The sequence below is a fragment of the Nelusetta ayraudi genome, unplaced genomic scaffold (genome assembly GCF_046127955.1).
Source record: "Nelusetta ayraudi isolate G7.1 ecotype Tasmania unplaced genomic scaffold, CSIRO-AGI_Nayr_v1 ptg000002l, whole genome shotgun sequence".
Lineage (NCBI taxonomy): Eukaryota > Metazoa > Chordata > Actinopteri > Tetraodontiformes > Monacanthidae > Nelusetta > Nelusetta ayraudi.
In genome coordinates, this window is record NW_027466052.1 from 2,824,949 (window position 1) to 2,852,681 (window position 27,733).

Here is a 27,733-nt window from a genome sequence, read left to right on the forward strand (position 1 = left end):
AAATTTTTTTCCACACAAAAAACAAGCTTAACACTGAGTTTCCAGTGAAACAAAGTTTGCCGTTAAATAAAAGAGCACCATGAATAAATGTGTCGCCGTCCATGTCGTGACCCTGAGTGTGTAAGCTGGGAGTGTGTAACCTGTGTCTTCAGACCGGAATCCTAAGGTCTGCCATCTCAGTCAGCCGTCCTTGTGATTGGTTGACCTGTCGCGGTGTGTCGGGTAAAGAAAATCAGAAGCTCAGTTCATTTGCTAACAGTCAAATGGAGTGCTGGGGACAGTGTCGAGACAAACGTTTGGATTGTGTGTCTGATACTCACATGATCTTCAGGACGTGGACTTGGCACAGGTGAGGACCTCAAGCCCGACCTTTGGCCCCCCTGCTATCAGTTTGATTTATTTAATATTTCCTCAGAGGTCTTTTAGATTGAATTTCCCTCCTGGATTTTTTATCAATATATATACAGGGTGTCCCAAAAAATTGTATATGCACTTTAGCAACTGATAACTCGATAGTTTGTTTTTTCTTTGCATATTAAACACATTGGAATGAATGATGGCACCCAGAAAACATTTTGAAGATGGTAACACCCGCTGGTTGTGGCCTTCTAAAATGTCTTTGCACTTCAACTGCAGTTTCATACTTCCAGTTGCATTTTACAATGAATTTCCTCTCTTCAAAGTTTAGTCTAGCTGCAATCACTTGGATGCCACTTCCTCTTTTAAGGGACTTTCTGGTGTGTTTTATTTATTTATTTATTTGCCTGAAAGTGTTTTTGCATGGAGTACTTGTCAAAAGTGGATGTGTTTCAGTATCTGGCAAATATCACAGCGATTGATTTCATGGCTGCACAAGTCTGCCAAAAGCTTTATTTTCTACCCACTGAACACCTCAATAAGCATTTCTTATTTGGTCTTGTGTCTCCCACAACCAGAATTGTTATTTATTGTGGTCGACGTGTTAGCCAGATTGATTGAACAAAACCTAGTCGCTCAATTTTTTTTTTTCAATACGGAATTGCCAGAGAAATTAACACATGAAACTTGTATAACTATGTAAATGTTTTCTTTACATAATGTTTATTAAGAAGGCCTAATAGCCTTACCTAGCCTAGCCTTAGCAGTCCTTGATATTAAGTCATGATAAAGACTTAATATCCATTTGGACTAGGACACCAGTGAAATTTGAGTTTTAAAAAAACTGTCAACGAAACGTATAACGGGATGATGGTTTGTTCTCAGTGGGGGTGACGGTGACAGTCAGGAGCAACATGTCACCAGTCTCCATCCTCCTCATCCTCCTCAGCAGCAGTCAGTCTGGACTCGGGTCGGTGGTCATTAAACAGTACGAATACTTTGCATTTCCCAGAAACTGGCATCGCGCTCAAAGTGAATGCAGGTGAGGTTTGTTTCATCTCCATTTGTTATTTCACCAGAACAACTGCTGACGGCTGAAAGATCAGAATCAGACGTCGCTGCTGTTTAAACATTTCTCTCTGTCCCCCTCTACTGGCTATAAGGGTATCCTACAAAATAAATGTAGAAGAACTGATGAGTGTTTTCTCTGCAATCACGTTGTAATGTGATACTGAGCCCTGTAATGCGTTTCCGTACATCACAAAACTTCTCTCTGTTGCAGTTTAAAAACTTAAAAAGCTTGAAATGGGGATTTGTTGGACCGGTGACGTCATGATGGCTCGCTAGTTAAATACTGCCAAGTCTGACTTGAAGGTGTGTGTGTGTGTGTGTGTGTGTGTGTGTGTGTGTGTGTGTGTGTGTGTGTGTGTGTGTGTGTGTGTGTGTGTGTGTGTGTGTTCGCTCGCTCGCACTCGCGCGCGCGCAGATCAAATGGCTACAGTGACTTGGCCACCATCCACTCGGAGTCGGACATCGACCAGGGTCTGGTGGATGGATTTTACGCTTGGATCGGCCTCGAGAGGCTGCACGGGGGGTGGACCTGGATAGATGGTCAGAGAAACCGACTGGACAACTGGGGCGAACATCCCGGCCAACGTGAAGACGTGGTCATCATCTACTCCAAGAACCAGAAGTAGGACTAAGAGACCTTCTGCCAGGTCGACCAGTGTCGACGTCATACAGACTGGGATCCTTGTCGCATTAATCTATACATATATATATATATGTATATATATATATATATATGTATATACATATATATATATATATATATATATATATATATATTACATAAATATACATATATGATGTACATCAAATATTGCAGACAGTAGTGCATGACACGTGATGCGCGTGTTTCCAAAGAGCTACCATAAAAATGCGGATATAACAAATAAAAGCGGTAATAGTAAAGTAGTAGTTTAATAAAAACAAACAAAAGAAAAATAAACACTCAAAAACAAATAAAACTATAATGTATTCATCCTGATATTATGGAGGGGAGGATGGAAAAAAATAAAAGTAAGTATAAAGGTGAGAATAAAAAAGAAAAAAATGTATTTACGTATCATCATCATCATCATCATCATTATCAGTTAGAATTCAGTCCTCAGGTTAATGTCAGGATGAGGTTCTGTCTCTCAGCAACTTCTGAGACAACTGAAGCCAACTGAAGATAACTTTTTTTTTTTTTTTTTTTTTAGATCTACAGAATTATGTCAAAAATTAGGAAACAAAACAGGAATTGGACATAAAATTCTGTCTGTGACAACTTCTTCCCCGTCTTCCTCCTCTTCTCCTTCCTCTTTGAATAGATTTTATGGCGTATCTTGGAATTCTTATTTTTTCTTCATCTGCCAAACGGTGGTAGGCGGCATTTACCAGTACAAATTCATACCGCAGTCCAAGACCCGGCACAACGCTCAAGAGTACTGCAGGGAGGCGTTTGACGATCTGGCCGTGACCATGGACATGAACAGCGTGAACGCTTCTGTCCAGCAGAGGGACTTTCCAGTCTGGGTTGGACTGCGTAGAGATGGTAAAACACACCAGAGGTGGCTTCTGTACTTAAGTAAAAGTAGAGATAATTAAAAAAAAATTACAAACAATTTGGTAAAACTACTGAATCAACTCCGTTACCCTGGTAAGAAAGTACAGGTTCTGAAACGTACTTCTGTAAAAAGTAAGTGCTTTGCCATTGATGACAAAACACTTGATAATTTTTCAAAAATAAAAAAATTGACACAGAATAATCTGGATGCATGTAATCTGCGAATGCAACACAACCAAACTGTAATCCGTAATGGTTCTGACCAGTGAGCCATTATTTGATGTTGACACTTTTAATAACAACAACCAATGTTATTTTCTACATACGCGCACTGTACAGTGACCCATGAGCGGAGGTACTGTAAGATAATCTCCCTCGACGATATCATCCACTTTTGTATCCATCTATACACCAACAGAGTGGGAAATAGCTTGACTCCAAGCAACAACAACTATAATAAGTGAATTACTTTAAACTGAATTTGTATCTGTAAAACACAAAAGTAAGCAGCCTGTTATTCCAATGTAAGATGTTGAAATTGCGTATATATTGTGTACAAATGTAGGGGGTCAAAGTAAAAAGTAAGAACAAAGAGAAACTCAAGGAAAGTACAGATCGTTCCCGTGACAGTCGATGAGTCAAACTGTCTGTGCTGCTCTGCAGGCCAGAGGTGGAGCTGGCAGCTGGGCTCGTCTGGATACAGCAGATGGGCCTTAAATCAACCCGGAAACGTCAACGACTGCGCCTCCGTCTTCGCTCTGAGCAAGGAGTTGGCCACGTACGACTGCAGCCAGGCTTCCCTGCCCTACCTGTGCATGAGGGAGAACGTGGTGGTGGTGAAGGAGACCAAGACCTGGGAGGAGGCCCGCGACCGCTGCCAGGCCCTCGGCTACCAGCTGCTCAGCGTGCAGCCCGGGGACGATCTCCAAAAGGTCCGGGGCTACGTCCTGGCTGCCGACACCCAGAAAGTAGGTTTCTGTTGTCCTGCCGGCGATGTGAAATCTGCCTGTCTGGGCCTCTGACCTGGTGTGCCCCCCCCAACGCCCTCCCCAGGTGTGGACCGGCCTGCGCTTCCTGGCCGGTCGCTGGTTCTGGTCCGACAGGGCGGCAGTGTCTGATGGCCACCTGCCGCAGTGTCCCAACGTGACGCAGCGCTGCGGCGCCTTGGCCAAGAGCGGTGGCGGCGGGCTGGAGACCCTGGACTGCACCGAGAAGCTCAACTTCCTGTGCTACAGCTTGCCGTGATGACGCCATGGCTCCTTCAGCCGGTTAGGAAATAGGGAAGGTTTGCTTGTGTGGCGCAAACTAGCGCGGGAAGTTACATGCTCCTTGTTTTGTTGTAAGAGGAAAATAAAAAATATATGGAAATAATCTTACGTGATTCAGAAATTACATCAAAATAAAAATAAAAACTTTGATGAATGTTGTGTTTTTACATTGTTAAGTAACCTCAAGTCTCACAAAACAAAAGAGGGAACCTTGGTAAGCTTCTTTACTTTTCAAATGGCGTTTTTCTTACGGTTCCAAACTTTCTTTTCCCAAAGGATTCACTCAGGTTTTGTTTGTTCACTTTCAAATTTTGCAATTTTCAAGGCGCTGTGTGTGTGTGTGTGTGGGGTAGAGTGAAATACCAGAGCACATGCTGGAAAACACTCCCTGTGTTAAGTGCTGTTGCCATGGTGATGGTGTGAGTGTTTCCAGTGAGCTTCAGCTGTGTGTGTGTGTGTGTGTGTGTGTGTGTGTGTGTGTGTGTGTGTGTGTGTGTGTGTGTGTTGGCCGAAAATGCCTGGGTGACCTAATGCACATCTGTAATTGTTGGACTGACAGAGTTCTTAAAGAGAAACGCTGCCGAGTGGCGAGTATCTGAGCGCCCAAAGACAAACAGGAAGTAAACAGAAGGGGAGGGGGGAAGGGGGCGTGTCCCGTGTTTTTTTGGAACCTTCACGCTCGGGTTTGGAACCCGGCCACCTGCGGCTGCTCCTGTTCTCAGATCTCACATCTCTTATTCATCGAACCGCTGCTCAGACGCCAGGCGCGACGCTCCGCCTGCTGAGCCTCTGAAGCATCTTCACTTCACTTCACAAACCTCCTGGGAAATGTGGCCAACCTGCCACTAGACCACCAGAGCACCAGACCATGTCTTGACACCTGACCAGACCAAGATGTTTAGAGGCATAAGTCCCCTGTAAATTCAGGAGATTTCTGTCCTGGTTTAAAGTTTAAATTGCTTTTAAATTGCTCACAGATCCCAGACGTTCCTTCCTATGAACTCCAGTCCAAGCGCTCCTATTGAAAAAAGTTCCAGTTTGAAGTTGTGTTCAACGTGTCTGTCATCAGTGTTGTAGGAATTTAAATCCGTAATTATATACACTATAAATATGTTTTTTTTCTTTCCACAGTATATACACGGAATAGGATGTAGCGGAGAAAAAAGAGATTTTTACCAGAGTCGTTGTTTCATTAATTCACGGAAACACAGTGACTTTTTCTTTCAGGACGTGAAGGTTTTTTCATCTACTGTCAGATATCTGATTCTTTAACAGCCTTGAGACCCTTTGAGTGAAATAATGAGACTGAGACGCCAAACACTGAAACTGTAGGTGGTGATGCAGCACAACACGACTACTACTGAATATTCACAATGCACGTATCGTATTATCGCCGCTCTGCTGTTATGATATCATCTTACAGTTCCTCCAGGGGGAGTCACATGACCCCGGGTAGGGCGAGTGTTGGGGAGCGGGGGGGGTCAGTGTGCAACAATGAGAACCACATGGAGGGTGGGGTGAGAGAGAGAGAGAGAGCGAGAGAGAGAGAGTGAGAGAGAGAGAGAAACAAGACAGCAGCTGCAACAAGGATCCAAAGACTGCAGAACCGAGTCCAAAACCCGGGTCAGAACCAGGACCAGGAGTGGAGAACAAAGACCAGGAGCTGCCCAGCATGTCCGAGTCCATCAAGAGGAAAAACTCCAGCAAGCAAGTCCTTCAGAACCTCATCAGGTGAGACATCTATCTATCTATCTATCTTTCTATCTTTCGATCTATCTATCTATCTATCTATCTATCTATCTATCTATCTATCGATCAGTTTTTAATTTAATGTCAATGCTCTGCAGGCAGCAAGTGGAGGGTGGAGCAAGCAGGGAGTGTAAATACTAACCTCTCCCCCAAAGAAATGCTTTATTTTTTATCCTCAGAATTTTTTTCCATAACTTGAAGGACTTCAGCAGATTATTTGTCGTTGGGTTGTTTTTTTGTGACACAAGAGCAGCTGCTTGCTTGGGGTCTTAACAGTTTTGTCGTCTTTTGTCGTTGGCTCACAAACTCCCGGCAGAACCTGTATAGAAAAAGTGACTGGCTTCATTGAAACCTTAAAGAATCCTCTACCATCCTAAATAATCCTTGCATAAGGAACGCTTTAAACTTCAAGCACTTCTGTCAAGTCACTCATTAAAACAGGTGAAGTCAGCTTTAACTGGGCCAGCTGGGCTGTTTCGCTGGGAGAAACGGGCTGCTTTTCCATCCGTGCGACTGCGTTCATGCTCTGGTCTAGTTCATTATCAGGCAACTGCAGGAGCAGCACAGTTTGGATTTGGGCATCAACTTGCGTGGCTGTTCAGATTCAATTGCAAATGCGAAAAGAAAAACCAACCTCAAAGAACAAGAGGAGAAAAATTAACATTTCCAGTCTGATTGGTCTCACGTCCATTTGGAAAAGCTCCAGTTTGAATTGTGTACACGTGAGTGGAGTCCGACCGAACCAATCGGCCTCCTGTCAAGACGCTACAGCCAGAGTTAAGTTTATCTCAGTGACAGCCAGCAGGATTTTCTCTACTGCTGACTGGTTTTGGACACAATGTAGTTAAAACTCTGCCCACCAGTGCCGCTGGACCTCCTGACCAACAGGAAGCCGTAAGCTGTCACCAACAGGCTCCTAATGGCCTGTCTGCATTTAAGGTGCTAAGATCCACCCCCTTTTTAAACACAGTATTTTTATAGATATTTTGCTCTGGACGACCGTGTGAAAAATATCAGATTGATACTTAAAATATTTCATCCGGCAGCAGATGTTGTTAACAACTCCCAGTAGCTTCTCCATCCTGGTCTTCTTCTGTGGTGCTTCAGAATGAGTCATTGCTCTTTCTGATGGAATGCTGTCTGGCAGACAAATGAGTTCAATTTCAGAGTTGAAATTGGAGAGAGACCTGCCATTGAAGTTTAAAAAAAGGTGACGACTGTTCCTCGCAGTCGGCGATGTTTCCTGCCATCCATGGAACAGTGTCATGTGACCCGACTGAACCCCACTGGGTTCCCAGCTCAATGGTTCCTTTTATTGCTGCAACTTCCTTAATGACCATGACATCATCTGGCTCACTCCTCAACTCTCTACACACACACACACACACACACACACACACACACACACACACACACACACACACACACACACACACACACACAACAATCCTCCATTGCCTCATTGTGTAAATGTTGGAAAAAGTGACTGGTTGCTATCAGACACATTTGCTTCATGTGTTGCTCCGTCGGCCGGCCGACTCTCAGGCTTCTACCTGGAAGCTCAGCCTGCAGAAACAGTTCACTGTGACAACAGATGTCTTCTGTGGCTGTTTATTTATTTATTTTATTATAATTATTAATAATAATGTGTCACCGCATGAGCACTTGTAGCGATCGTCCTGGCTAGGTAGCGCTAGCAGCAAGCGGCTGGCCATTCACACGGGAGTGGGGTTGAGGCCTGTACAACTCAAACCAAACACACCTCATTACTGTTGGAAGTGAACTAGCAGAATCAATTTATTCAATCTGGAAATGGGCAAATTAAGGCTCTGACTTTTATTACTGAAAGGACTCTGATTGGCCATTGACACTGGAGCTCTTCAAGATGGCGCCGTAAGAATGTAGAACTTGAAATCCCCTTGAAACAGCTGCATTGTAAGTTTAGCTCAAAGCAAAGACATTTTGATGTTGCTGTTGAAAAGGGTCTAGCCTCCAACCAAGATTTTATTTCAAAATGGAACACTGATAAAAGCTCAACGGTTATTTTTGCAGTACCGCCAACTTCCATAAGTAAGTGCAAAAAGCTCGCTGGAAGATCAGCTGATCTGTCCTGAGTCGGCTGCAGAAAACAAACACGACGGTGGGGAGAGGGGAGTTATAGCTGAAATCAATGTTCAATGTGTGACTGTGGCCAGTGGCGGCGCTACACCCCAGGCAAAACACTTTCAAAACATCTGCAGCCACTCATCTGTTTTCATACGAGTCAGGATATTTTGAGGATGACATCATCGGCCCAGTGTTTGAGGAGTCAATGGTTGCACATTTAGGGACCATTAATCATATTTTTGGGTCAGAGCCTGTGCATTGACTTCCCACAAACGGCGTCTGTGTTTTATATACTTCTAATTAGAAGCAATAAGCCAGAGTCCCAGCTTGTCTCCCTCCTTTTACAGTCAACAGAGAATCCAACACAGCAATACATCCAAGATACATTATATTTTAATGCCAAACCACATCACATAAAAAACCCAATGGGTGTCTCCCCACGTTACTAGTAAAAACACAGTGTCTCGCTCTCCCACAGCTGCTGCTTAACAAGTGGGTGCAAAGAGGATGTGTACTCTTTTTTTGTTTTCACAACCTGGTTTCAGGTGTTGGAATGAATGAATGCATGAATATGTTATAAGTTATAAATACTGAAATACTGATTTGTCAGCGATCCAATCTTACCAAAACGGTGTCAACAGAAGAGAAAGCTTTTACCACCTACCCATCCTGCCGTTGTACGCATCACAATAAACACAAAAAGTGATGATGATTGGTCCAGACACACTCTGAGTGGCTGAAAAAGAATTAGCCCGGCTCTTTTCAAAATGGATCGCTAAGAATTTACCGCGCAGTTGGATCAAAACATGGCCAATCAGAGGAACATTGACAACAGTGACAGTGGTCGTCCCTAAACGCGCTGTGATTGGCTAACAGTCAGCTATGCAACAAACACCAAAACAGATGTCAACACCTCTTTTAGCGTGATTAAAAGTCACAAACGTCATTAGTGCCAGAAATCTTAATCGCCTCTGGTCAGGCCAGTTTGTCCTCCCAGATCCCAGTACTGTGCGTTCTGTCTTCTGCAGGGTGACGGCCCAGCGGAGCCAGGAGGATGCTGAGGAGGTGGAGCGGGAGCGAAGAAGGAGAAGCAGGGAAAAGGAGAGAGGAGATAGGAGCCCTTCCTGTTCGGAGGGCCCCCTACAGGACGAGCTAGCCTACAACACAGAGTCAGTGTTTGTTCACGTCACAGTAGTGCTTCAATTGCCTGTGCTTTAAGTTCACCAAAACTAAAAAAAAAAGTCGACTCAGCCCTTTGAAAACGCCTAACGTCCTCCTCGCCACTGGAGGGCGCCAGCAGCTGCGTCACTCAGCTTACTCCTGCTCGCAGGCTGAGAAGGGAGAGAAGAATAGAGCCGAGTGCTGAACCATAAAATCACTCTGTTTATAGTTTGATAAGTTTAGACTTCAGTTATTACAGCAGCAAAATTAGTTATATATTTTTCGTGTTTGTAAGTCAGAAATAAACAAATATTAAAATACAAATATATGATTAAATAAAATATAAAGAAACAATTTTCAACATACATATAAAAGGTAAAAACAGTACACAGCACACTGTGGGTTGCTTCAGACTGGAATTTGTGAAGATGAAGGTCTATCATGGCGATTCCCATCACTATGCCAGACTGTTCTATCCCTCTGAAACTGAATGAAACAAATTTCATTTAAAATTGGCGTGTGTAATGTAAATTAGGTGTTTATATGGAGCATTTTTGTTCGGTTTGGATGTTTAAAGCGATTCTTCAAAAAAATATTTGGCTACCCGTAAACACTGCTATTTTTTGAGATGATCTTTCAAAGGGTTTCCGTTCGCGATCAACGTAAAGCACTTTAATTGTTTGAAAAGTGCTTTATAAATACTTGGATTGATTGATTGATTGATTGATTGATTGATTGATTGATTGTGGAGTGAGTTGGTGGTGAGTTGAACAAGCAGCGACGCCGTGTTTGTTTGTTTTTTGTTATTTTTTTCATTACATTGGGGAGAAGTGCGAAACATCTCAGCAGTACAGAAATGTTTTAATATCCGAGTCACTCACCTGCATTCCTAACTTAACAAGTCATATTCCCTTCTGGTCTCCAGGCCGGGGGAACATGTGAAGCCCAGCTGCTGCTTGGGTCTGGACGAGGACGAGGGCTTCAGTGACTGGACTCACAGACTGGAGAACCGAGTCCAGGTGAAGGAGGGCCGAGAGGAGGATGGTGAGGAGGAGGGCCGCTCGTTGGAAGCTTCACCTTCAGAGAAGGTACCAGCAGATGCATGGCAGAGGCTTTGTTTTTTTTTTCCTGCCGTTACTTCCTGTGTCTGCTCTTCGTTTCAGACATCCGCCACCAGAGAGGAGATGAGACCTTCGCACGCGTCCACCGTCTTCCTGCCTCGAGATGCCAGGACGCAGGACTACGGCAGCTCACCAGCCGACAAGATGTCCCACCAGGAGATGGTGTCACGGTGTGTTCACCACACCCGCCGTGGCTGGTCACTTTTACGTGGAATCACACCTGTGAATCTTCTCCTCCTCAGCGGAGGGGCCTGCTGGTTGGACGGGCAGGAGGAGCAGCAGCAAGAGGAGGAGGAGGAGGAGGAGCACCAGATTGTGGAGGAGCACGCTTCCCTCCGCCAGGAGGGGGAGCCAAGCTTCATGCACGAGGAGATGACGCAGCTCCATCTGAGCGGGACGCAGGAGGAGACAGACGAGTATCAGATTGAGGTGACAGAGTTCTTGTCTTTGCGTCTCCTGTGTTTTGCGAGCAGCGGATGGAGCGGTCTGCAGGAAGGTCCATCACGCCACCTGCATGCAGACACAGGCGTCACAGCCCGTGTGTGCCAGTGATGCAAACGACATCTGGTCGTTAAAACCAAGAAGGTTTTCTTCTTCCAAGCAGGGGTGAAGCTCCAGCGGACAACGTGCACGATGGCGTGCACGCCATCTCCTTTCATAAAACATCAGACGTGCACGCTCATTAGAGACTCTGGTCCTAGAAGCCATAAAGTGAAAGAATTCACTGTTGGCTCAGAGGAGGTGCCGGGAGGGCATACAGACGTAAAACAGCGATGATGTCAGTCGTCCTAAGCAACTCCCACCTCAACCACAAGCGGTTTTACGGTGTTCCGTTGGCTTCCTGCCACCAAATAACACAGCAGGGGCGGGGGGTGGGGGATGCGCTGCTTCGCTATTCTGGCGGAGGAAAGCTGTCTAGAATGTTGTGTGACCTCATCTTTAGTGGCAAAATGAACAACCTTTTGTTGGTGTGTCTGGCTGTTGCAGAGGAGGCCAGCAGGGGGCAGCAGTCCGGAGGCGGGAAGGAGCCGAAACAGCAGCAGCAGCGCCGGCGACGAGCCACTCGGTGGCTACGGCCCCATGAGCCCCACGTTTAAGGTGCCTCCTCGCATGAAGTTTTTTTTTTTTTTCTCCTGTAGAAGAAATTAAAGGAAAATCAACACCAACTTTCTGTTGGCATTGGTCTCCCTCCCCAAAAAAATAAATTCCATAACAGCCACGCAGAGTTGGAAACTGTGGTGAGCAGATTTCATTTTTGGGTGATGTGTTCCTTTAAAAAACACAAAAACAAAACAAAACCATAAGCTGGCTCCAGAGGTGCCACTGGGCCCCAGGTGATGATGTACTTAACTGCTGTGTCCTGTTTGCCCCACCAGAAGCTCCTGATCCAGTTCTACCCGGTACGTCCCCACACTCCCCGCAGCCTGCGCCTGTGTGCTGCGTGTCAAGGCTCTAATGTATGCGGTCACTCACTCACTCACAGGGTGAAGCGAGCAGCAGGGCGTCGGCGGAGGGCAAGTGCTTGGTGAGTAGCGCTGAAATGTGTGAGGGCCCTCCACTTCCTCTCAGTTCTCCACGAGTTTAGTTTAAACGGCTGAAATCTGTGTGGCAATGGATATCCCCCCCCACCACCACCACCACCCTTCTTTGTTCTCTTCTATTGATGTCACTACTGAACTCTCCCACAGATCGTTGAGAGAACCGTGTCTCTGAGAAAGAGGTGAGTTCTGTGTGACAGCAGCAGCAGCGGCAGCACCGAAAGCTGCCACAATGTGGCACTGCAGCTGCTCTCGCTCATAATGAGTCACAGAGGCAATATGCCCAGCGGCACTGCAGGTGCTTAGTTCACACCAAACTTCTTTGGTCGCCAGCTGCCTTTGCACTTCATTAAAGTGTGAAAAACTTCCAACTCCAGCACTGACGTGAATGTTTTTCTTCAAGCACAAACAGCGTCAAGAAGGCGGCGCCACCTGTTGCCGTCTCTAAGATTGACCAGAAACTGGAGCAGTACACTCAAGCCCTGGAGGTGAATTCACTCTGAGCTTCCTCAATCCTGTTAACCACAACAATGAGTCGATAAAACACTGGCTGGAGCTCTGCAAACACCAGTGTCTGATTTAAAGGGACAGTTTGACCCCAAATTGGAATGTTTAATCTTAGCACGTTTAGTAGAGTAGACTATCTGAATATATATGCCTCAATGACAATAGGTGGTGCTCTATACTAACTCCAACACACTTCCTGCGTCCATGGTGACATTCTGTGATCCACGCAACCATTCCGGTGTTTCACAGAGGGAGAGAATTCACAACAAAGCAAAAAACAAACACAAAACCCCATCATGACTCCATCCTGCGAGGGTTTAAGTGTCAGGAAGACTGCAACAGCAGTGATAACACCATGGCTTTGCATAGTATCCACTGCTGCCTCCCAGACAGGAGCTGTCTTTAAGGTGACTCAAGGTGGCTGTTGCCAACTCAGTGGAATTCTCTCACTCTGTGGCACAGCTGTGTAGGAGAAAACTGTATAGAAAATGTTGCAATTCCAACTTAAGATTCATTTTGATCAATCGTTGATCAATCGTTGGCCTACAACAACCAGATTCAACTCCCACTGCGTGTTTCCCAGGTGTCCTCCAAGGAAAGCAAATCGGGCAGCCAGGTGGCGCCAGAGCTGACCGGGGTCTCAGAACCGGTCGCCTCCAAGAGAAACCTGTTTGAGGCCGGAGAAGCCTGGAACCAGAGCGGCGCCTCAGTCGCGGCGCTCAAGGTGTGAAGAAAGGTGTCGCGTGCTCTGGAATCTTTGTGCAGGAGCCACCTGGCCTCCTTAAACAGGACTCTGTTGCTTTGGTCGCAGGATACGGATGGTTTGAAAGTGGGCGTGGCCAAGCTCATTAACCAGTGGGTGACAGGAAGCGAAGATGGGAGTCGGTGCAGCTCGCCTTTCAAACCAGCAGTGAGTCCCGGATCATTTTGATGTCTGATTTCCAGAGAGGAAAAGCCAATGAACCCAGTCAGTGTTTCAGCCATTTCAGGGAATCTGCTCTTTAAAAGCCAAAGACGACTTCTGTTGACGTGATTATATATTTAGGGTTAACCTTTTTTGACCCTGCCTTTCAGTTATGTCACTGAGATTTCATGTTGGAATTTTAATAGATCCATCTTCCAAGAAAGATATCAGGCTATGAGGATTTGATTCGGCTAATCCGGAACCAGCACTAGTTTGTCAACAATTTTTGTTTTTATTTTTATTTTAAAGTTGGATTTGAGAAAGAATCCATCTTGGTTGCCAGTTAATGTTTTAAGTTTTAGTTTTTCCTACTGTTTCTATTTCTTGCCACTTAACCCTACCAATTCATCAGAATGCATTCCTGTTGAAGTTTTGTGTGTGTGCAAACATGCCCCTGAGAGAAGTTGCATTGTGGAATGAATTTCAGGACAACTCCAGCAATAAAAGATCCAAGTTTGTGGTGACGGGTCATGGAAAATATGAGAAGGTTCTTGATGACAATGACGGCTGTGACGACACGAACTGCCCGCCAGGTAAAAATTTTCAACCAGTGGCTAAAAGTAAATGGACAAGAAATTAACAGACAAACGTTTAGCTTTAAGAAAATGTGTGCAGGATATAAGTAATATCAACCAACTCAACGACAAAGTCTTGATGCCCTCTGCTGCTCTTTTTCAAACCCAAAACATCGATGTCCAAAATGAAAAAACAGAGACAGAGGTGTTTCACCTTCGACTTTATGTATTTTCTAAAATCACACACCAAGAAATAAGAAAACAACCAATACAGTTTCAATGGAGCTCTAATGTGCACGTACAAATGAGGGTGTACTTCAGTCAAAATATCAACAAAACAACAACATGCTTGCATTAGCAACATACCCCAACCTTCAAAATCCTTCAGAAATATTTTCTCTGATATTCCATCTCTCTGTTCAGTCAAGTCTCAGCCTTCCTTTTTCATTTTTTCAGCAACACCATCACATCATCATCATAGCAATTTTTTTTTTTTATTATTAATACTGACTTCCACATTCTTGTCACATTCTTGTTAAAACAACTTCCACATGATCAACCACAAGGCAGGAAGCCACAACCAGAAATCTTATCAGTCACATGAGATAAAAATGTTAGAGCAAAAAGACAACAAAAAAAGAAGCAGCAACAGAGGTTAAAACATATGGACAGACATTATGGAGCAAGACCAACCAACCAAGACCCGCCCGAGCTCGCTACTGATTGGGTTAACGATAGCGTGCCGACAGATTAGCCTCCAATTAACTTTTTTGGCAAGTGACCGCCAGTAGTCACACAGAAAAGGTTTCCACTGTGAGTACTGGACAGTTTCTGTGCATTGGTTAACACCTTTCCTGCCTGGTCGGATGATCAGACGTCAACCTCCACTGAGAACCTGCAGAAACCAAACGCTGCTCTTCCAAACGCTGCAGCCACCGCTGCTTCACACTCTTACCCACAATTCATCTGCCGGCCCCTTTCAGGAATGTAAAAGCACCGTTAATAACAGATGAAAAATGGCCTGCCAGCGGTGTGAGATTTAAAAAAAGAAAAAATAGAAAAAAATGTGGCGCATTCAGGACTAAACAGTACTAAATATAAATTCATATTGACAGCCTTCAACACAGCTCCACTTTTATTGGCAAAAGAATAAAGAAAACATCAGACCAGGCTAGCAGCTTTAACATAACTTTTTTCCAAGGGTGCCTCACCTATGTGTCACTTGCATTAACATTTCTGAACCTGAAGTTGAGCTTCATTCCTGGATTCAGACCAAATGTGGTGATGCAGCAAAACAGAGTCAAAGTGTTGCGCAACATATCTGGACCTGGTGGGAGCGAGTTGCTGGCTTGCAATTTTGCTTTGTGTTCATCGAACCATGATGGACTGGATTGAAACAGCAGCTCTCTGTGTTTTTCGTGTTTTGTCACATTAGACAGATTCTTTCTGTTTGGATGCTGTGTTTTTTTTTAGCTGCAGCGCCACATTTGGTCCAGAGAATCGAGGCAGGTTTTGGTTTCAGTTGCTCTCGAGCTTCTGAGCAAAGACGACAGTGAGAACTCTGGTCGTGTTCGTGAATCATGCTTGTGTACTTATCTCCCTTCAAAAGTAGTTGATCTCAGTAATGCAGCTATGAGCCGAAAGCATTTTGAAACATTGGGATCTAAAGTCAGCCCTGCTCCACTGACTTTACCAACCGCTGCTAGTTAGTCTGCCGCTGCCTTGGAGCCAAACCCTCGGGCCTTCCTGTTGAAGTCCTTCTTTTCGTCCTCCTGGCCTTTGCGCTTTATCAGCGCTTTTTCAAAGACGGCCGCGATCTTGGTGAGTGGCCTCTCCACTGCCTCTTTGAGCTTGCGGGCATCAAAGCGGGGGCTGTAGAGTAACACCGGCAGGCGGTTGGCGAAGGAGGGGACGTCTGCCGGAGGCTCCCTGTGAGGTTTTTTGTCCTCTGCGTCCTTCTTGCTGTTGTTGAGCTGTTGCATGATCCTCTCTTTTGTGGAGAACATCTGGAAAAGTAGAGCATCCCACATCTTCAGCGCCTTGGGACCTTGGCTCTGCTGCGGACCTTGGCTCTGCTGCGCCACCTCCTGGTTGGAAGTCTGCTCCATTGGCACTACACCGTTGCTTGTTTCCTGGCCACCATAATCGACCTGAGTCTTGTCCTCTGGTGAAGGGAACTGAGGGTCCTCCTGCTCCACGACCATGTGCTTCTTGAGCCGCGTCCACCCGCTGAGCTTGGCCTTGAGGCCTTTCTTCTTCTTTGTCACTGTATGGGTGTCTGCAGGTGGCGGCTCCGCCCTCTCGGCTCTCTCATCAGTTGAAGATGCAGCAGATGTCGTTGACTTCGTGCAGGACACCGCCCCTGCTGTCTGTGCTGCCACCACTTTGGTCCTTAGGGTCTCTGTGTCTGTTGGTCCAGCTTGTGGCCGAGATGACTGTGGCGTTCCTCTGTTTGGAGGCGGAGCTGAGACTGAGACTGAGGCCTGGGGCAGAGAGGCAGGAGTGGCAGAGTCAAACACAGCATCGTCAACTCGGGCTGGCGTCACGACTCTATCTGCAGGGGAAGGACTTGCTAGCGGCACCTCAGTCCCAGCTGGAGCCACCACGCTGGACCCGGCTAAACCCGGAGGCGACTGTGGGACCTTTTTCACTGTTGTGGGTTTTAATTCTACACTGGCGGAGCACTGGTCTGATCCTACTGGCTCCATGGGAGCGTTCAAAGTAACAGGTGAAAGTGGATGTGGGAGCTGAGCGGGACTGCTTGGTCCTGACCTGACTGTAAAGAGCCTCCCTGCCTTGTTGGGAGCAACTGAGCAACTTGGTTGTGTTTTGTCGCAAGTCTGGGGATGTACGTTGACTTCACTAAAGTTTGTTGGGACTAATGTATCTACGATCTGGACGGGTTCTATTTCTTGTATTAACATCCTGCCTGGTGTGTTGACACCGAGAGGAAGACTGGAAGCTTCTGTCTGGTTGTTAAGAACAACTGAGGGTTTTTCTGCGGTTTTAAGACTACGAAGAACAGGCATTCTGGAGGGCTGTGAAGGGACTGGAGTGTCGGTGCGACGGGGTCTCTGACGCACTCTGACCTCTGCTGTCGCTGCTGCTGCAGCGGTGAGACAGTGGCTGCCTGAGGCGTTAGTAAAGGAGCCACCGTTGGACGCGGCACACTGACTTGGACTGGCGCGCGCGGTGGATGGCAGACTGCTCATGGCGGGATTACGTGATGATCTGACAGATTCAGTGTGTGACGACCATGTGAGGTGGTTAACTGCAGACAGAGGACTCTGAGGACTGTGTGCGGCGGGATTGGAGTCTCTCGAGAAGGGAGCGGCTAACGGCATTGCTGTGGAACCTCCCTCAGGCCTGGGTGGCTGCTGCAGAGCAACGTGCCGCCTCATTGTCAGGCCTGATGGTGCCAGTTTAGTTTGGCCCTGTGCGGTATTAATGGGCAGTGGGTTGTCCGCAAGACTCTTACTGGAGCTGAAGATGTCGGCAGTGGGGGAGCTGGGAACGCCGCTAGGCAAGCTGGGTGTGTTACACTGTGCGGTCTCAGCGCCTGTGCCCTGCTGAAGAGCCGTTGCCCTGTCACGGCGTCTAGGTGGAAGCACAGGGACCAAAGTCCTGCTGACTGATTCCACCTGTGATCTAGTTACAAGTTTTCTTTTGTCATCGGGAACCAGGGTTTGATGTACAACAGGAGCGGCTGATTTTGTCCCAGTTTCCCGCTGCGCTGCAGCATGAACTGCATCATTGAGTTCCGAAGTGGCGCCCTCTGCTGGCTGTTCCCTCAACAGTAAGCCTATTCTTCCATGCACTTCCTTGTGGGGTTTTGACTCGAGATCAACCGTAACGGGCTCAGTTGTTTGTTTTGCAGGTGTGCTGAGACACTTTTTGGTTACCTGTGCGGTCACGACTTCCTGGCTGAGGTCAACCCGGCAGCAGGATTCATCGATGCTCAGTGTGTTCAGACCTACATGTTCCCTAGTTAGGATTTGCCTGCTGGGTCCTCTGTCAGCTATCAATCGAGGTTGTTTAGTATCAGGTGTTTTGGTGGACTTGGACACGGCAGTAGATGACTCATGTAGTTTGGTTTCTAATGGAGATCTTTCACAATCGTCATCAGGACTCTGTGTTTTGGACAAACTTGTAGGCTCCAATATTTTCAAGGAAGGACCCTCTCCAAGCCCATTATTTATAGCTTCTTTAAGTGCCACGCCTGCACAGGCTCTATGTGTGTTCTTTGGGCTCTGGATGAATGTGGATACTCTGCAGACACTGAACTCGGCAGAGCAAAGAGACGCCATGACTGGCTTGTGTGGCTTTATGGGCTGTGAATTAGAGATATTGGAGTGAGTATTTTTTTTGCTTTGCAGCAATTCTGAGGCCAAATTTTCTTCTGTAATTCTGCCGTGGAATTCTGTGGAAACGGCACAGACTTTTTTCTGCTGCTTAACTTCTATGTTTTCTTGCTTCACAGCTGCATCTGTGATGACTTGAAGAGTTTCTGAACTAACCAGGTTGCCCTCTGGCCGTGCACTATCTACTGATACAGTCTCTAAGTCTTTGGCAGGCAGAAAGGGAGCCTGATTTTTATGGTCAACCAGGGCTTGAACCGGCCGGGTAGTGTTCTGTGTACTGGCACCACTAGTTAGACCGTCCTCACCAGCAGTTTGGTAAAACTGGACTGGTAGTGTCTCTGCCTGTTCTGATACTGAATTTTCGCCAGTGTATTCTCCACTTCCAAGCGTTTTCTCAGGATTCTCTGATTTCCCTGCCACATCTGTCCCTTTTATACTATGAGGTGCTTTTGCGCTTAGATCTACCGCCACAGGAGGTGAGGGGGAACTTGGTGGGCAATGGCCACCAGCCTGACATGAAGCCTCATCCTGCGTTGGCCCTACAGAAAAGATTGTGCCACTTTGTGTGTGTACCTCACCTGCTTTAGGTACAGAAGCCTCAGAGATGGAGGCTTTTGGTGCGGATGCATCACTCGAGGACTGTTGCATCGTTTTTTGTACCAAGCTGAGAGGAAGCTCAGGTTTTAGTGTGTCCCTGCCAGAAGTTTTAGGTGACTCTGTTGCCTGTCTTTTAGCCTCAGGTACGTCTCCGCTCTGTGCAGTACCTGCTGCTGAGTGGTTTGATGCTGGAGGTTGTACAGTTTGACCAAGAGATGATTCCATCGTGGAGGGACGCTCTCGACATCCGCGGTCTTCTTCCAAAGCGTCAGTCAGAAGGCACCTATCTGCCGCCCCATCTGTTGTCCTTTTCTCCCTGGCTGTGCGTGCAGCTCTGCGGAGCTCAGGGCTGGGTTGTTGTTCACAACTTCTAATCCCACCATGGGCGGCATATTCAGATGGCGTAAGCCCGTAGTACACAGATTTGGATTTGGTCTTCGACGTTGCAAACGACATTTGAGACTTTAGCAATGACATCAGGGACTTACGTGCGTCGACCACTGGCTGTTGGAAGCTGGTATGTCCTGACGAGATGACTGGTGTAAGGTTAATGTTGGAAGTTTTTGTGCTGGTGGAGAAAAATGAAGGCACTTTTGGCAAAGACATGGACCGACTCACAGAGGAAAGGATTCTCTGTTGTTGTTGGTCGGAAGTTTGATGTTGCGTTGCTTTGACTTCAGTAGGTTCATGTGGGAACACGCTGGATGCTGAGATCTCTCTGTGGTGAAGCTCAGTGTTTATTCTACTCAATTGTCTTTGCTGATGTGAACGGTCTGTGTTCCCAGGAGCTCTGTGATTCACTCCCTGTGTGGATGCTGTTCCATGTGGTGCTCTTGTTGGAATGAGTCTGGGAGCCTCCTGGGGAACGGCAGAAGCCTGTAAATTGAAGGTTGGACTTGTGCAAAACAAAAGTGGGTTGGGTTTTGATATTTCAAAAAAGGCTGTTGATGCTGGAGCTGCCGTGCCAGACGGGGTCTTTGGTCGGCCATAGTGGATCCTCGACAAATGTGTGTCACTCTTTGCCATGGTTGCTGCATTTTTCTCCTTTTGAGTGGCCGATGACACTGAGAGCTCCTGCACGGAGGCAAGAGGTTTGGAGATCTCATAAAATGTGGCTTTTGATGTGTAAATTCTGGCATGTGCAGGCTTCTTCTCATTTGCTGCATCCACAAGCGATATCTTTGAGGCTGTTGTCTCAGAGGGCATCAGACTTGGGGCCAAGCTGCCATTGGTCAGCGGTCTGGCAGTCCAAGATGATGTCACACTGTCTGCCACACTGGTCTTCGCCTCCCTATGGCTGGGGTAGGGAGCTTGTGTCTGAATGCTAGAAGCCAGAGTCAGTAGTGGAACAGGAGGTTTTACAGCCTGAGAAGATGGGAGGGTTGGGCTGCCAGTGGGAGGGACTGGGCCACCAGTGGAAGAGGCTGGGCTATTAGTAGGAGGGGCAGGGCTGCCAGTGGGAGCGGCTGGGCCTCCAGTGGGACTTCCTGGGCCACTAGTGGGAGGGGCTGCGCAACCAGTAGGAGGGGTTGGGCCACCACTGAAAGGTGCTGAGGACAGGGTCAGACTATGGGTTGATACCTTGGTGCAGGACTGCGATGCTGCCAGCAGAGGCGCTGTTGTGGCTGACTCCGAGGAAGCTGGGCTGATGTCTGAAGTAGCAGAGTAGGCAGAAGAGAGAGGTTCTGGTGGAACCTGCTCGGGGGACGGTGTGGGTGGCGATGTTGAAGGTGGTATTGTCAAAGGGGCCAGGTCATCAAATAAAAAACACGAGCACTCATAGAGTGGTGCCACCTGTCGCTCAGCACAGGTCGCGACGTGAGCCTTGTCAGCCTGAGGATGGAAGTTGCTGTCATGGTGAGGAAATGCTGCCACAGGGTGACAGAAGAGTGGGAAGCTGGGCGGTGAGGAGTCAGCATAAAGCACAGAGTCTGGCGTCTTGGGCGGACTGGATTGGTCACTCTGCTCTAGGTCCGTGCTGGCTTCGTTGACCGGTGACAGGCATGAGCGGAAGGGCACTGGCGTCTGAGAGAGAGCACCCTTCTTCTTGCTTCGCTTCTTCTTCAACTTCTGCAGCCTGGCATTGTCTTTGCCAGGTTTGGGCAGCAGCGGCGGCGGAGGGTACTGCTGGGAAAGGTCCGGGTCCAGAGCGCCGCCATAGTTCACCTCCATCAGCATCGTCACACTCCTGTAGGCAACAGATGATATTACATGACTGTTGTCTTCAGTCAGACAGCTGAGAGGAGGCCAAGTTCAAATTCATACAAAATGAGCACCCAAAACCTCCCTTATGTCTTAAGATATAACCAGTTGGACTTCATTGAAGCAGATTATAGATTTGCATGATTAAAGATTGAACTCCATTATAGCCAGTTTTATAAAATAATGATCATGATTGCTCTGCGATGATGATGAGTGCACAAAAATCAGTCAAGATGCTTAACAAGTATGGGATCGTTGTGTTTATCGAGAGAATTCCAAGTGTGCAAAATCCACAATAAAAGTGGACTGTTTTAAAGAGCATACAATATGAACCAGGATGCTTTGTTTTTTCTTTCACAGGTTAGTTATGCTTGATTATACTACAAAGCTTTTTTTCAGACATGTTTAAATGCAATTTTAAAGCATTCAACTTGTGTAATGACTTCTGTAACATATTGCACACCTGATATCCATTCTCTAAAATCACATTCAATTAGAAATTCAAGGCAACAACTGTCAAAGCCGTCCCCTGTGTGTTGAGCAATTTTCATCCACTAGAAATGTTCTTAGAACATTCCAATAGGCTATTTCATAACAATGAATCTCAATGCAGAAGTGAGTCTTTGACTTTTAACATCATTGTGTAACAAATATGACTCATGTTAGATTGCACAGGCTGCGCAACTGTGACAGTTAAATGCCGTTTTCTTCTGCTTTTTTTCTTTTAGCGCCACAACTCTACGAAGACTTGTGACCGGTCAGAAGATCTGATTGGCTCGCTGCTGCAACTGCTATCTCTCCACTATGCACTTCAGGCTCTTTGATGGTTGTGTATTGAAATTCTGCCTTGGTTACAAAATGTAGCAATCTGTATGGAAATGCACATCTCAAGACGCAGTATCTCGGCATGTAACAACTAAATAACATCTTTTTTGTGTTTTTTTTTTTTGTTTTTTTTTTTTTTTTACTGTTTGACTTTCAATAAAATTCTCTCCCTCTCTCTTCCTCAACCACGTATCCACGTTTCAACACGTTTAATGCCCAGGCTGTTTTGGAGAGCTCCAAGCTCCTTTTGGAATTCTTAATTGGCTCTCAAAGACGCTGCGTGGCTCGAGCCGGCGTCACTAATTGTAAATAGAAAGGCATCCCAAGCCGCCGCTTATGGCAAAGCTGCGCTGAAACGATGACAAACTGCACATCAAAATAGTCTCGTCTGAAGGAGATGCTCGGCTTTAAAGCCAAGTGGTGCAGGACATGAATGTAAAGGTAAAGAAAGATGGTGGTGGTGGTGGTGGCGGTGGTGAGAACCGGAGGAGTTCTCGGCACCAGAAGATGGTCCAGTCAGGTTGCGATCACATTGACAGAGCGTTTGAATTTAGGGGAGGTATTTTTAGTGCAAAACTTTAACAATGTAAAATGGTATACTTTTTATGACCAATACCTGAATTAAAGTCAACAGAACAGTGGATGCCTGTCAGCTTGAAAAAAGGAAAAAAAAAATAATAATCTAAAAATAGATTAAATGAAAACTGGAGTTGCGGATTTTACTACTGCATCCGAACACATCACTTGTTCTTGCTTTTTTGAAATTCATACAATAAATGTGAGCCACAGTGGTAAGAAACTGTTGTGTTAAAGTGCCTGCAGCTGCAGCTTTTGTGCTTCATTTTAAGGCCTTAGAGCAGCAGCCCAGCATTCCGTCACAGCTGCTTCTGTTCACTGTCTAACCTTGACGGTTAAATTGTCAAAAAAAGGTTGTCGCTTTTTCATCTAAATATCGGAGTCTTTGGTCGGAACGAGAGGAGCTGCGGCGATAATTTTAGCAGCAGGGGAAACAGGAGCAAAGGTCCTGACAGCAAGCACCTGCTGCCTGCCTGTCCACATCCACGCTGACCTGGTCTGAAATTCACTCTGACGTTACGTCACGCCAGCAACGACCTAAAAGTCACACCCAACAGGATGTTTCCCTTTCCCACTGCCTCACAATCTCCATTTTGATACTAAATTCGGAAGGTGCAGCAGGGAAGACAGGAGCAGCTTGAGTTTCGCTAGGAACTCAAGCTGCTCCGAGATGTTTGCCGACACCACTGGCTGCACTCACGGCGTCCAGGATGCCAGCTGACACATGAGACGGCCCCCTTTTATGGGTCTGGGTCGGATATATGGGAGGTGACAGAGAGAGCAGCTCACAAGAGGAAAGTGTAAGATTAGCTCTGCGACCAAAGTGTGATATGACCTCAATCCATCCAGCCTCAAGCAACAGGATTAAACAAATTGGTCTCCTGGTTAGCTGCCCGCGCAGCAAACTAGCTGCGACCGACTGGCCAAGTCTTACCTCCAGTGGTGGCAGCTGCTTTTTCCCTATGCAGGGCTGCAGAGGAGACAAGTTCAGGGAAACCGAGGAGGCACAGAGAAAAGCTGTGGAGCCCAAGTATTGACTAACAGGTCACTCGGTTTACAGCCTTTTGCTCACAAGCTACTCAGCCGCACTGTGATTACACTCAAAATGTGCAGAATGTCACTTTGGACCCCAAAAGGTTGCCGTTGCTCATTCACTGCTCATGCACCTCCAAAACTTTGACGTCGTGCACGTGCTTTCCACCCAACCGACCGGCCGCTGCGGGACTGCCAATCAGGAGACGCTCAGTTTGACTGGGTTACGGTACCTTGGGCTGTGGGGACCAACTGCTTCCTGCTTGTTAATCCCGGCTCAGGGTGCCACATGGCCGACTCATCCCGAAGTGAAGGGAAGCCTCAGGGAGGCAGCCTCAGCGCCCGGCGACATCCAAAAATAACCCTGCAGGGTGAGGTTGGGTTGGGGGGTTTATGGGGGGGGGGGGTTTCCAGGCCATCTGAGACGCAGGGAGACGGACGGGGCCCCTAGAGGCCGAGCGAAGGACACCTTCAGGTGCAGAGGGAAGCTTTCAGAGCGGCAGAAGGAGGGGGTGTCTCTGTTAAACACCTTCACAATCTTTTTGTCAAGTTTGACAAGTTTTATGGTGTTGGGGGAAAGTCAGCCCGATGCTGGGTTAGGGTTAGGCCCTGTTGGTGATCACACCCCCGACCATGTGTTGACTCCACCCCCTGTGACTGCTGTGTCTGGTACCCTGCTACCTGAAATTTCCCACTGATCACTTTTTTCGTCCGCTGGTGTCTTGAGAGAATGCGGAGGGCTTTACCACCAAGATTACCAGCGATGCTAATGTCGCTAATGCCGTGTCATTGTACGCTAGCATCCAGTGGCGGCTTTGTTTTTTAACCAGCAGACTTGCCTCCCATTCTTTAGAAAACAAACCCCCCCAAAAAAGGCAAACAATAAAACTTCATTCTGCTCATAATGATGAGCAAGCAAATACAACTGCATGCATGTGTGTGTGTGTGTGTCACTTGAGACACAGCACAGGGTGTTAACTGCCCTACTTAGAGCCGCCAGTTACACACAGATGAGTGGCTGTCAGTCACGCAGAGCATCGGACTTTTCCCTAACTTAAAAAAAAAAGAAAAAAACTTTTAAATGTTGACATCCATCCCGAAAGTTGAGTTTCTCTTTCTAATGAACACATCATTGTCTGCGTTTACAATGCCGACAGCTTATCAGACGCTTGATTCGCTGCCGGCCGTACTTTTACAAGCTGATCTTTCATTTCTACCACTCTGTTGCTCTTTCCCCTGTGTGGCTGATTGACGGCTGCTTGATACCCACACGCACACACACACACACACACACACAAACACACACACACTCTCTTGGCCTCCATTGTCTGGATGCCAGGCTGATGTGTAACAGCCCGCCAGCCTTCTATTGCTGTAAATTTAGCAACAGAAGCTTCTCAGCTGCTCCTTTCCACAACCTGAGCCCTCCTCTTCCATCCACACTATTCCATCCATCTCCTTCTCCAGGGGTCACCCCACCTCCCTCTCCCATACAAAAGCACACAATAACACACACACACACACACACACACACACAGTCCTATCCCGCAGCCAATAAGGGCCCGATGAGCTCGAGTATCACTATAACAGCAGGATTTATTCTCTGAGCGCCGCCGTTTTTCAGACCTTCATCTCTGTTGCCGCCGGAGCTGCTCCCCCTCAGCCAGGTAGGACGACCACCGCTGCTCCGCCAAGCGCAGTCCTGCTCTGCTGCTCTTGTCTCTGTGTCGTGTTGTGTGTGTGGGTGTGTGTGTTTTTGTGGGATTTTTTTTGTGCCTTTGAATTGAAAAGGGCCTGGAGCTGTAGCCTGGTGAGCAGTTGACACTCCAGCAGTTGACCCTCCAGCAGGCTGCACACATGTTGCACTGCGTGTCAGACGTGTCCAGTGTGTGTTTGTGATGCTTCCCACTAGGTTTGGGTGGGAGGCGGGAACCAGTTCCTCTCTTTCATGTTGGCTGTCCAAGAGTCATGAATGTCGACCTTCCCTCCAGTTTCACCTCCTCTGGGCTGAACCTCCAGGTGCCAAAGCCTGAAACCACACAGATCTTCCCCCTCATTGGCATCCATATTTACGTATTTAAGTATTTTTTTTCTGTTCCATGCGACAGTTAACAAATGAGCGACATTCAAGCTTGTTGTTCAGTCAAGATTGAGATGGAGCTGATTTTTTTTTTTTTTTTGAAGGATTGTAGAGCAGTACCTTCTATCTGTCTGTCTGTCTGTCTGTCTGTCTTAGCAAGTGAAGTTTTTGTTTTTATTTTTTCTGGGAGTGTAAATGTTAACCCCTCCCCAATGAAATGGTTCATTTTTATCCTGGTAATCTTTTTCCATCACTTGCAGGACATCAGCAAATTATTTGATCTGTCTGGTTAGAACCAAGATGCTGAGTTTTAAGCAGACATCGAATGAATCCATTGTTAACAGTCGCTTTTTGTAACACCCTCCCCACACCCCACACACACACACACACACACACACACACACACACACACACACACACACTAAATATACAGTCTGCTGAAGTGTGGCGAGTTGCTGGCGGCAAGCGGCGGCTGTCACCTCCGACTCCATCAAACGATGGCCGGCGATGCTGATTGGCTGGGAGGGAGCAGAGGATCCTCCCGCCAAACTGAGCCTGGGGATTAAAGCTGCTATTTGGACGCCGTTCCTCAGCTGATGGGCCGAAATATGACACGGGACTAATCCCCTGACCCAAAGTCCTCTGCAGCTGTGCCCACCACAAAAGTGTGAAGGAGTCATACAAACACAACTTATATATACATATAAATATATATATACAGTATATACATATATGTATATATACAGTATATACCGTATATACATACGGTATATACATACATATGTCCTGCTGAGAGAGAGTTGTGGTCCATCAAAACCAGAGCCATAAAAATAGATTCTCTCAGAAACGACAGAACAGACCCCAACCTGAACAGGTTCTGACACATGGACTGGCTTTGGACACACTTCAGTTGAAGGTTGCCTGCCATCAACTAGCATGCATCTCCTTTAGAGACTTAGAATTACAGAACATCTGCAAATACTTGAGTTAATGAACAAAATTCCCTTAAGAACAAAAGAAAAATCAATGATGGGTTAATTATTATCATATGCAATATGGTCACTGGTTGTTTAAATTAGATCCGACTTTTTATTTTATTGTCTTGTGCCATTTGCAAGATGCGTCACACAAAGAAAATGCAACACCAAAACCAACTGAACAACTCAGCAACTACAGACAAAGCAGAACAGAGAACAGACTTCCACACTGCTTACAGCCAGATCATCTTTAATAGGCAGCTGTAAGCTGGTGAGCCTCACCAGCTGTTTTCCAGGGTCGATGCTAAGCTACAGCTAAGCAGCTGCTGTCTGCCATCCTGAAATATGTGCTCTGTGGAGAACGGTGTCGATCCTCTCACCTCACCCAGGGCTGAGTTTGGCTCTTGTGCAGCAGGACCAGGGAATCAAACTGTCGCCACACCGCCAACTCATCGCACTTGTCTCTGTCTTTGTCTTCTCCCGGCAGACGCGTGAACCCCGCCGCCATTATGTCCGACACCGAGGAACTGTGAGTAAAGCTCAGCCGTCAGGGACCAACATCAATACCCAGAGTGGGCTTTTGTGTCAACTCTGTTCTCTTTTGTTTCCAGGGATCAGCTGGAGGGTAAGTGATGGCCACTCTGTTTCTTAGGTGGCAACACTTTTGACCAACAGGAGCCAATCCTGAGAGGGACGGGAGGAAACTGCCACCAGTAGCAAAGATTCTGTATGGCATCCTTGCTGAAACCTGGATGGATGATGTTAAATGATGGATGAATGGATGGATGGATGGAGGGATAAGGGATTGATGCATGGATGATGTTAAGTGATGGATATATGATGGGTGAATAAATGGATGATAATGAGATGTGATGGACAAATAATGGATGGATGACTGGATGACAGTTAGACGATGTATGGATCCATGGGTAGATGATGATGGATGGATGGATGAATGACTGAAAGATGGATGATGACATTAGATAATGTGTGTAAGGATGGATGGATGATAGATAGATTAATAGGTGTATGAGAGATGTTAAATGATGGGTGGATGGATGGATGGATGGATGGATGGATGGATGATGTTAGTGGATGGATGATAGATTGATGGTTGAATGATGGATATATGATGGGGATATATGAATTTAGATGATAAAACGATGATAATATAATAATATTTTGT

The 27,733-nt window shown here is 46.7% G+C and overlaps 3 protein-coding genes across 3 annotated transcripts; 2 read left to right on the forward strand and 1 right to left on the reverse strand.

Annotated features, from left to right (window-relative positions):
• The first annotated feature begins 22 nt into the window (after positions 1-22).
• LOC142877457 (macrophage mannose receptor 1-like) lies at positions 23-4,386 on the forward strand. The gene is made up of 6 exons (XM_076012151.1): positions 23-349; positions 1,243-1,399; positions 1,844-2,050; positions 2,733-2,956; positions 3,632-3,936; positions 4,022-4,386. Exons 2-6 carry the CDS (start codon positions 1,272-1,274, stop codon positions 4,211-4,213), a joined length of 1,056 nt encoding a protein of 351 aa, XP_075868266.1. The 5' UTR covers positions 23-349; positions 1,243-1,271; the 3' UTR covers positions 4,214-4,386.
• Positions 4,387-5,540: 1,154 nt separating this feature from the next.
• LOC142876913 (lymphocyte-specific protein 1-like) lies at positions 5,541-22,059 on the forward strand. The gene is made up of 14 exons (XM_076011216.1): positions 5,541-5,967; positions 9,120-9,260; positions 10,178-10,340; positions 10,416-10,543; positions 10,616-10,802; positions 11,361-11,471; positions 11,750-11,773; positions 11,857-11,898; positions 12,062-12,093; positions 12,315-12,399; positions 13,002-13,142; positions 13,230-13,328; positions 13,810-13,915; positions 21,786-22,059. Exons 1-14 carry the CDS (start codon positions 5,909-5,911, stop codon positions 21,809-21,811), a joined length of 1,344 nt encoding a protein of 447 aa, XP_075867331.1. The 5' UTR covers positions 5,541-5,908; the 3' UTR covers positions 21,812-22,059.
• Positions 14,946-19,311, reverse strand: LOC142887906 (uncharacterized). The gene is made up of 2 exons (XM_076025839.1): positions 19,224-19,311; positions 14,946-16,451 (listed from the first exon to the last, which is right to left on the reverse strand). The coding sequence occupies exons 1-2, from the start codon at positions 19,309-19,311 to the stop codon at positions 15,604-15,606; spliced, it is 936 nt and encodes a 311-aa protein (XP_075881954.1). The 3' UTR covers positions 14,946-15,603.
• Positions 22,060-27,733: the final 5,674 nt, after the last annotated feature.

Excerpts from the sequence above, each read along its gene's own strand:
- LOC142877457 (XM_076012151.1), top strand. The coding sequence starts at position 1,272 with ATGTCACCAGTCTCCATCCTCCTCATCCTCCTCAGCAGCAGTCAGTCT. Across the intron at positions 1,400-1,843 it reads CGCGCTCAAAGTGAATGCAG|ATCAAATGGCTACAGTGACT; the intron begins GTGAGGTTTGTT and ends GCGCGCGCGCAG. Across the intron at positions 3,937-4,021 it reads TGGCTGCCGACACCCAGAAA|GTGTGGACCGGCCTGCGCTT; the intron begins GTAGGTTTCTGT and ends CGCCCTCCCCAG.
- LOC142876913 (XM_076011216.1), top strand. The coding sequence starts at position 5,909 with ATGTCCGAGTCCATCAAGAGGAAAAACTCCAGCAAGCAAGTCCTTCAG. Across the intron at positions 12,094-12,314 it reads ACCGTGTCTCTGAGAAAGAG|CACAAACAGCGTCAAGAAGG; the intron begins GTGAGTTCTGTG and ends TTTTTCTTCAAG. Across the intron at positions 13,329-13,809 it reads GCTCGCCTTTCAAACCAGCA|GACAACTCCAGCAATAAAAG; the intron begins GTGAGTCCCGGA and ends AATGAATTTCAG.
- LOC142887906 (XM_076025839.1), bottom strand. The coding sequence starts at position 19,311 with ATGTCGTTTGCAACGTCGAAGACCAAATCCAAATCTGTGTACTACGGG. Across the intron at positions 16,452-19,223 it reads CGCCCATGGTGGGATTAGAA|ATAGAGTCGTGACGCCAGCC; the intron begins GTTGTGAACAAC and ends CTTCCCCTGCAG.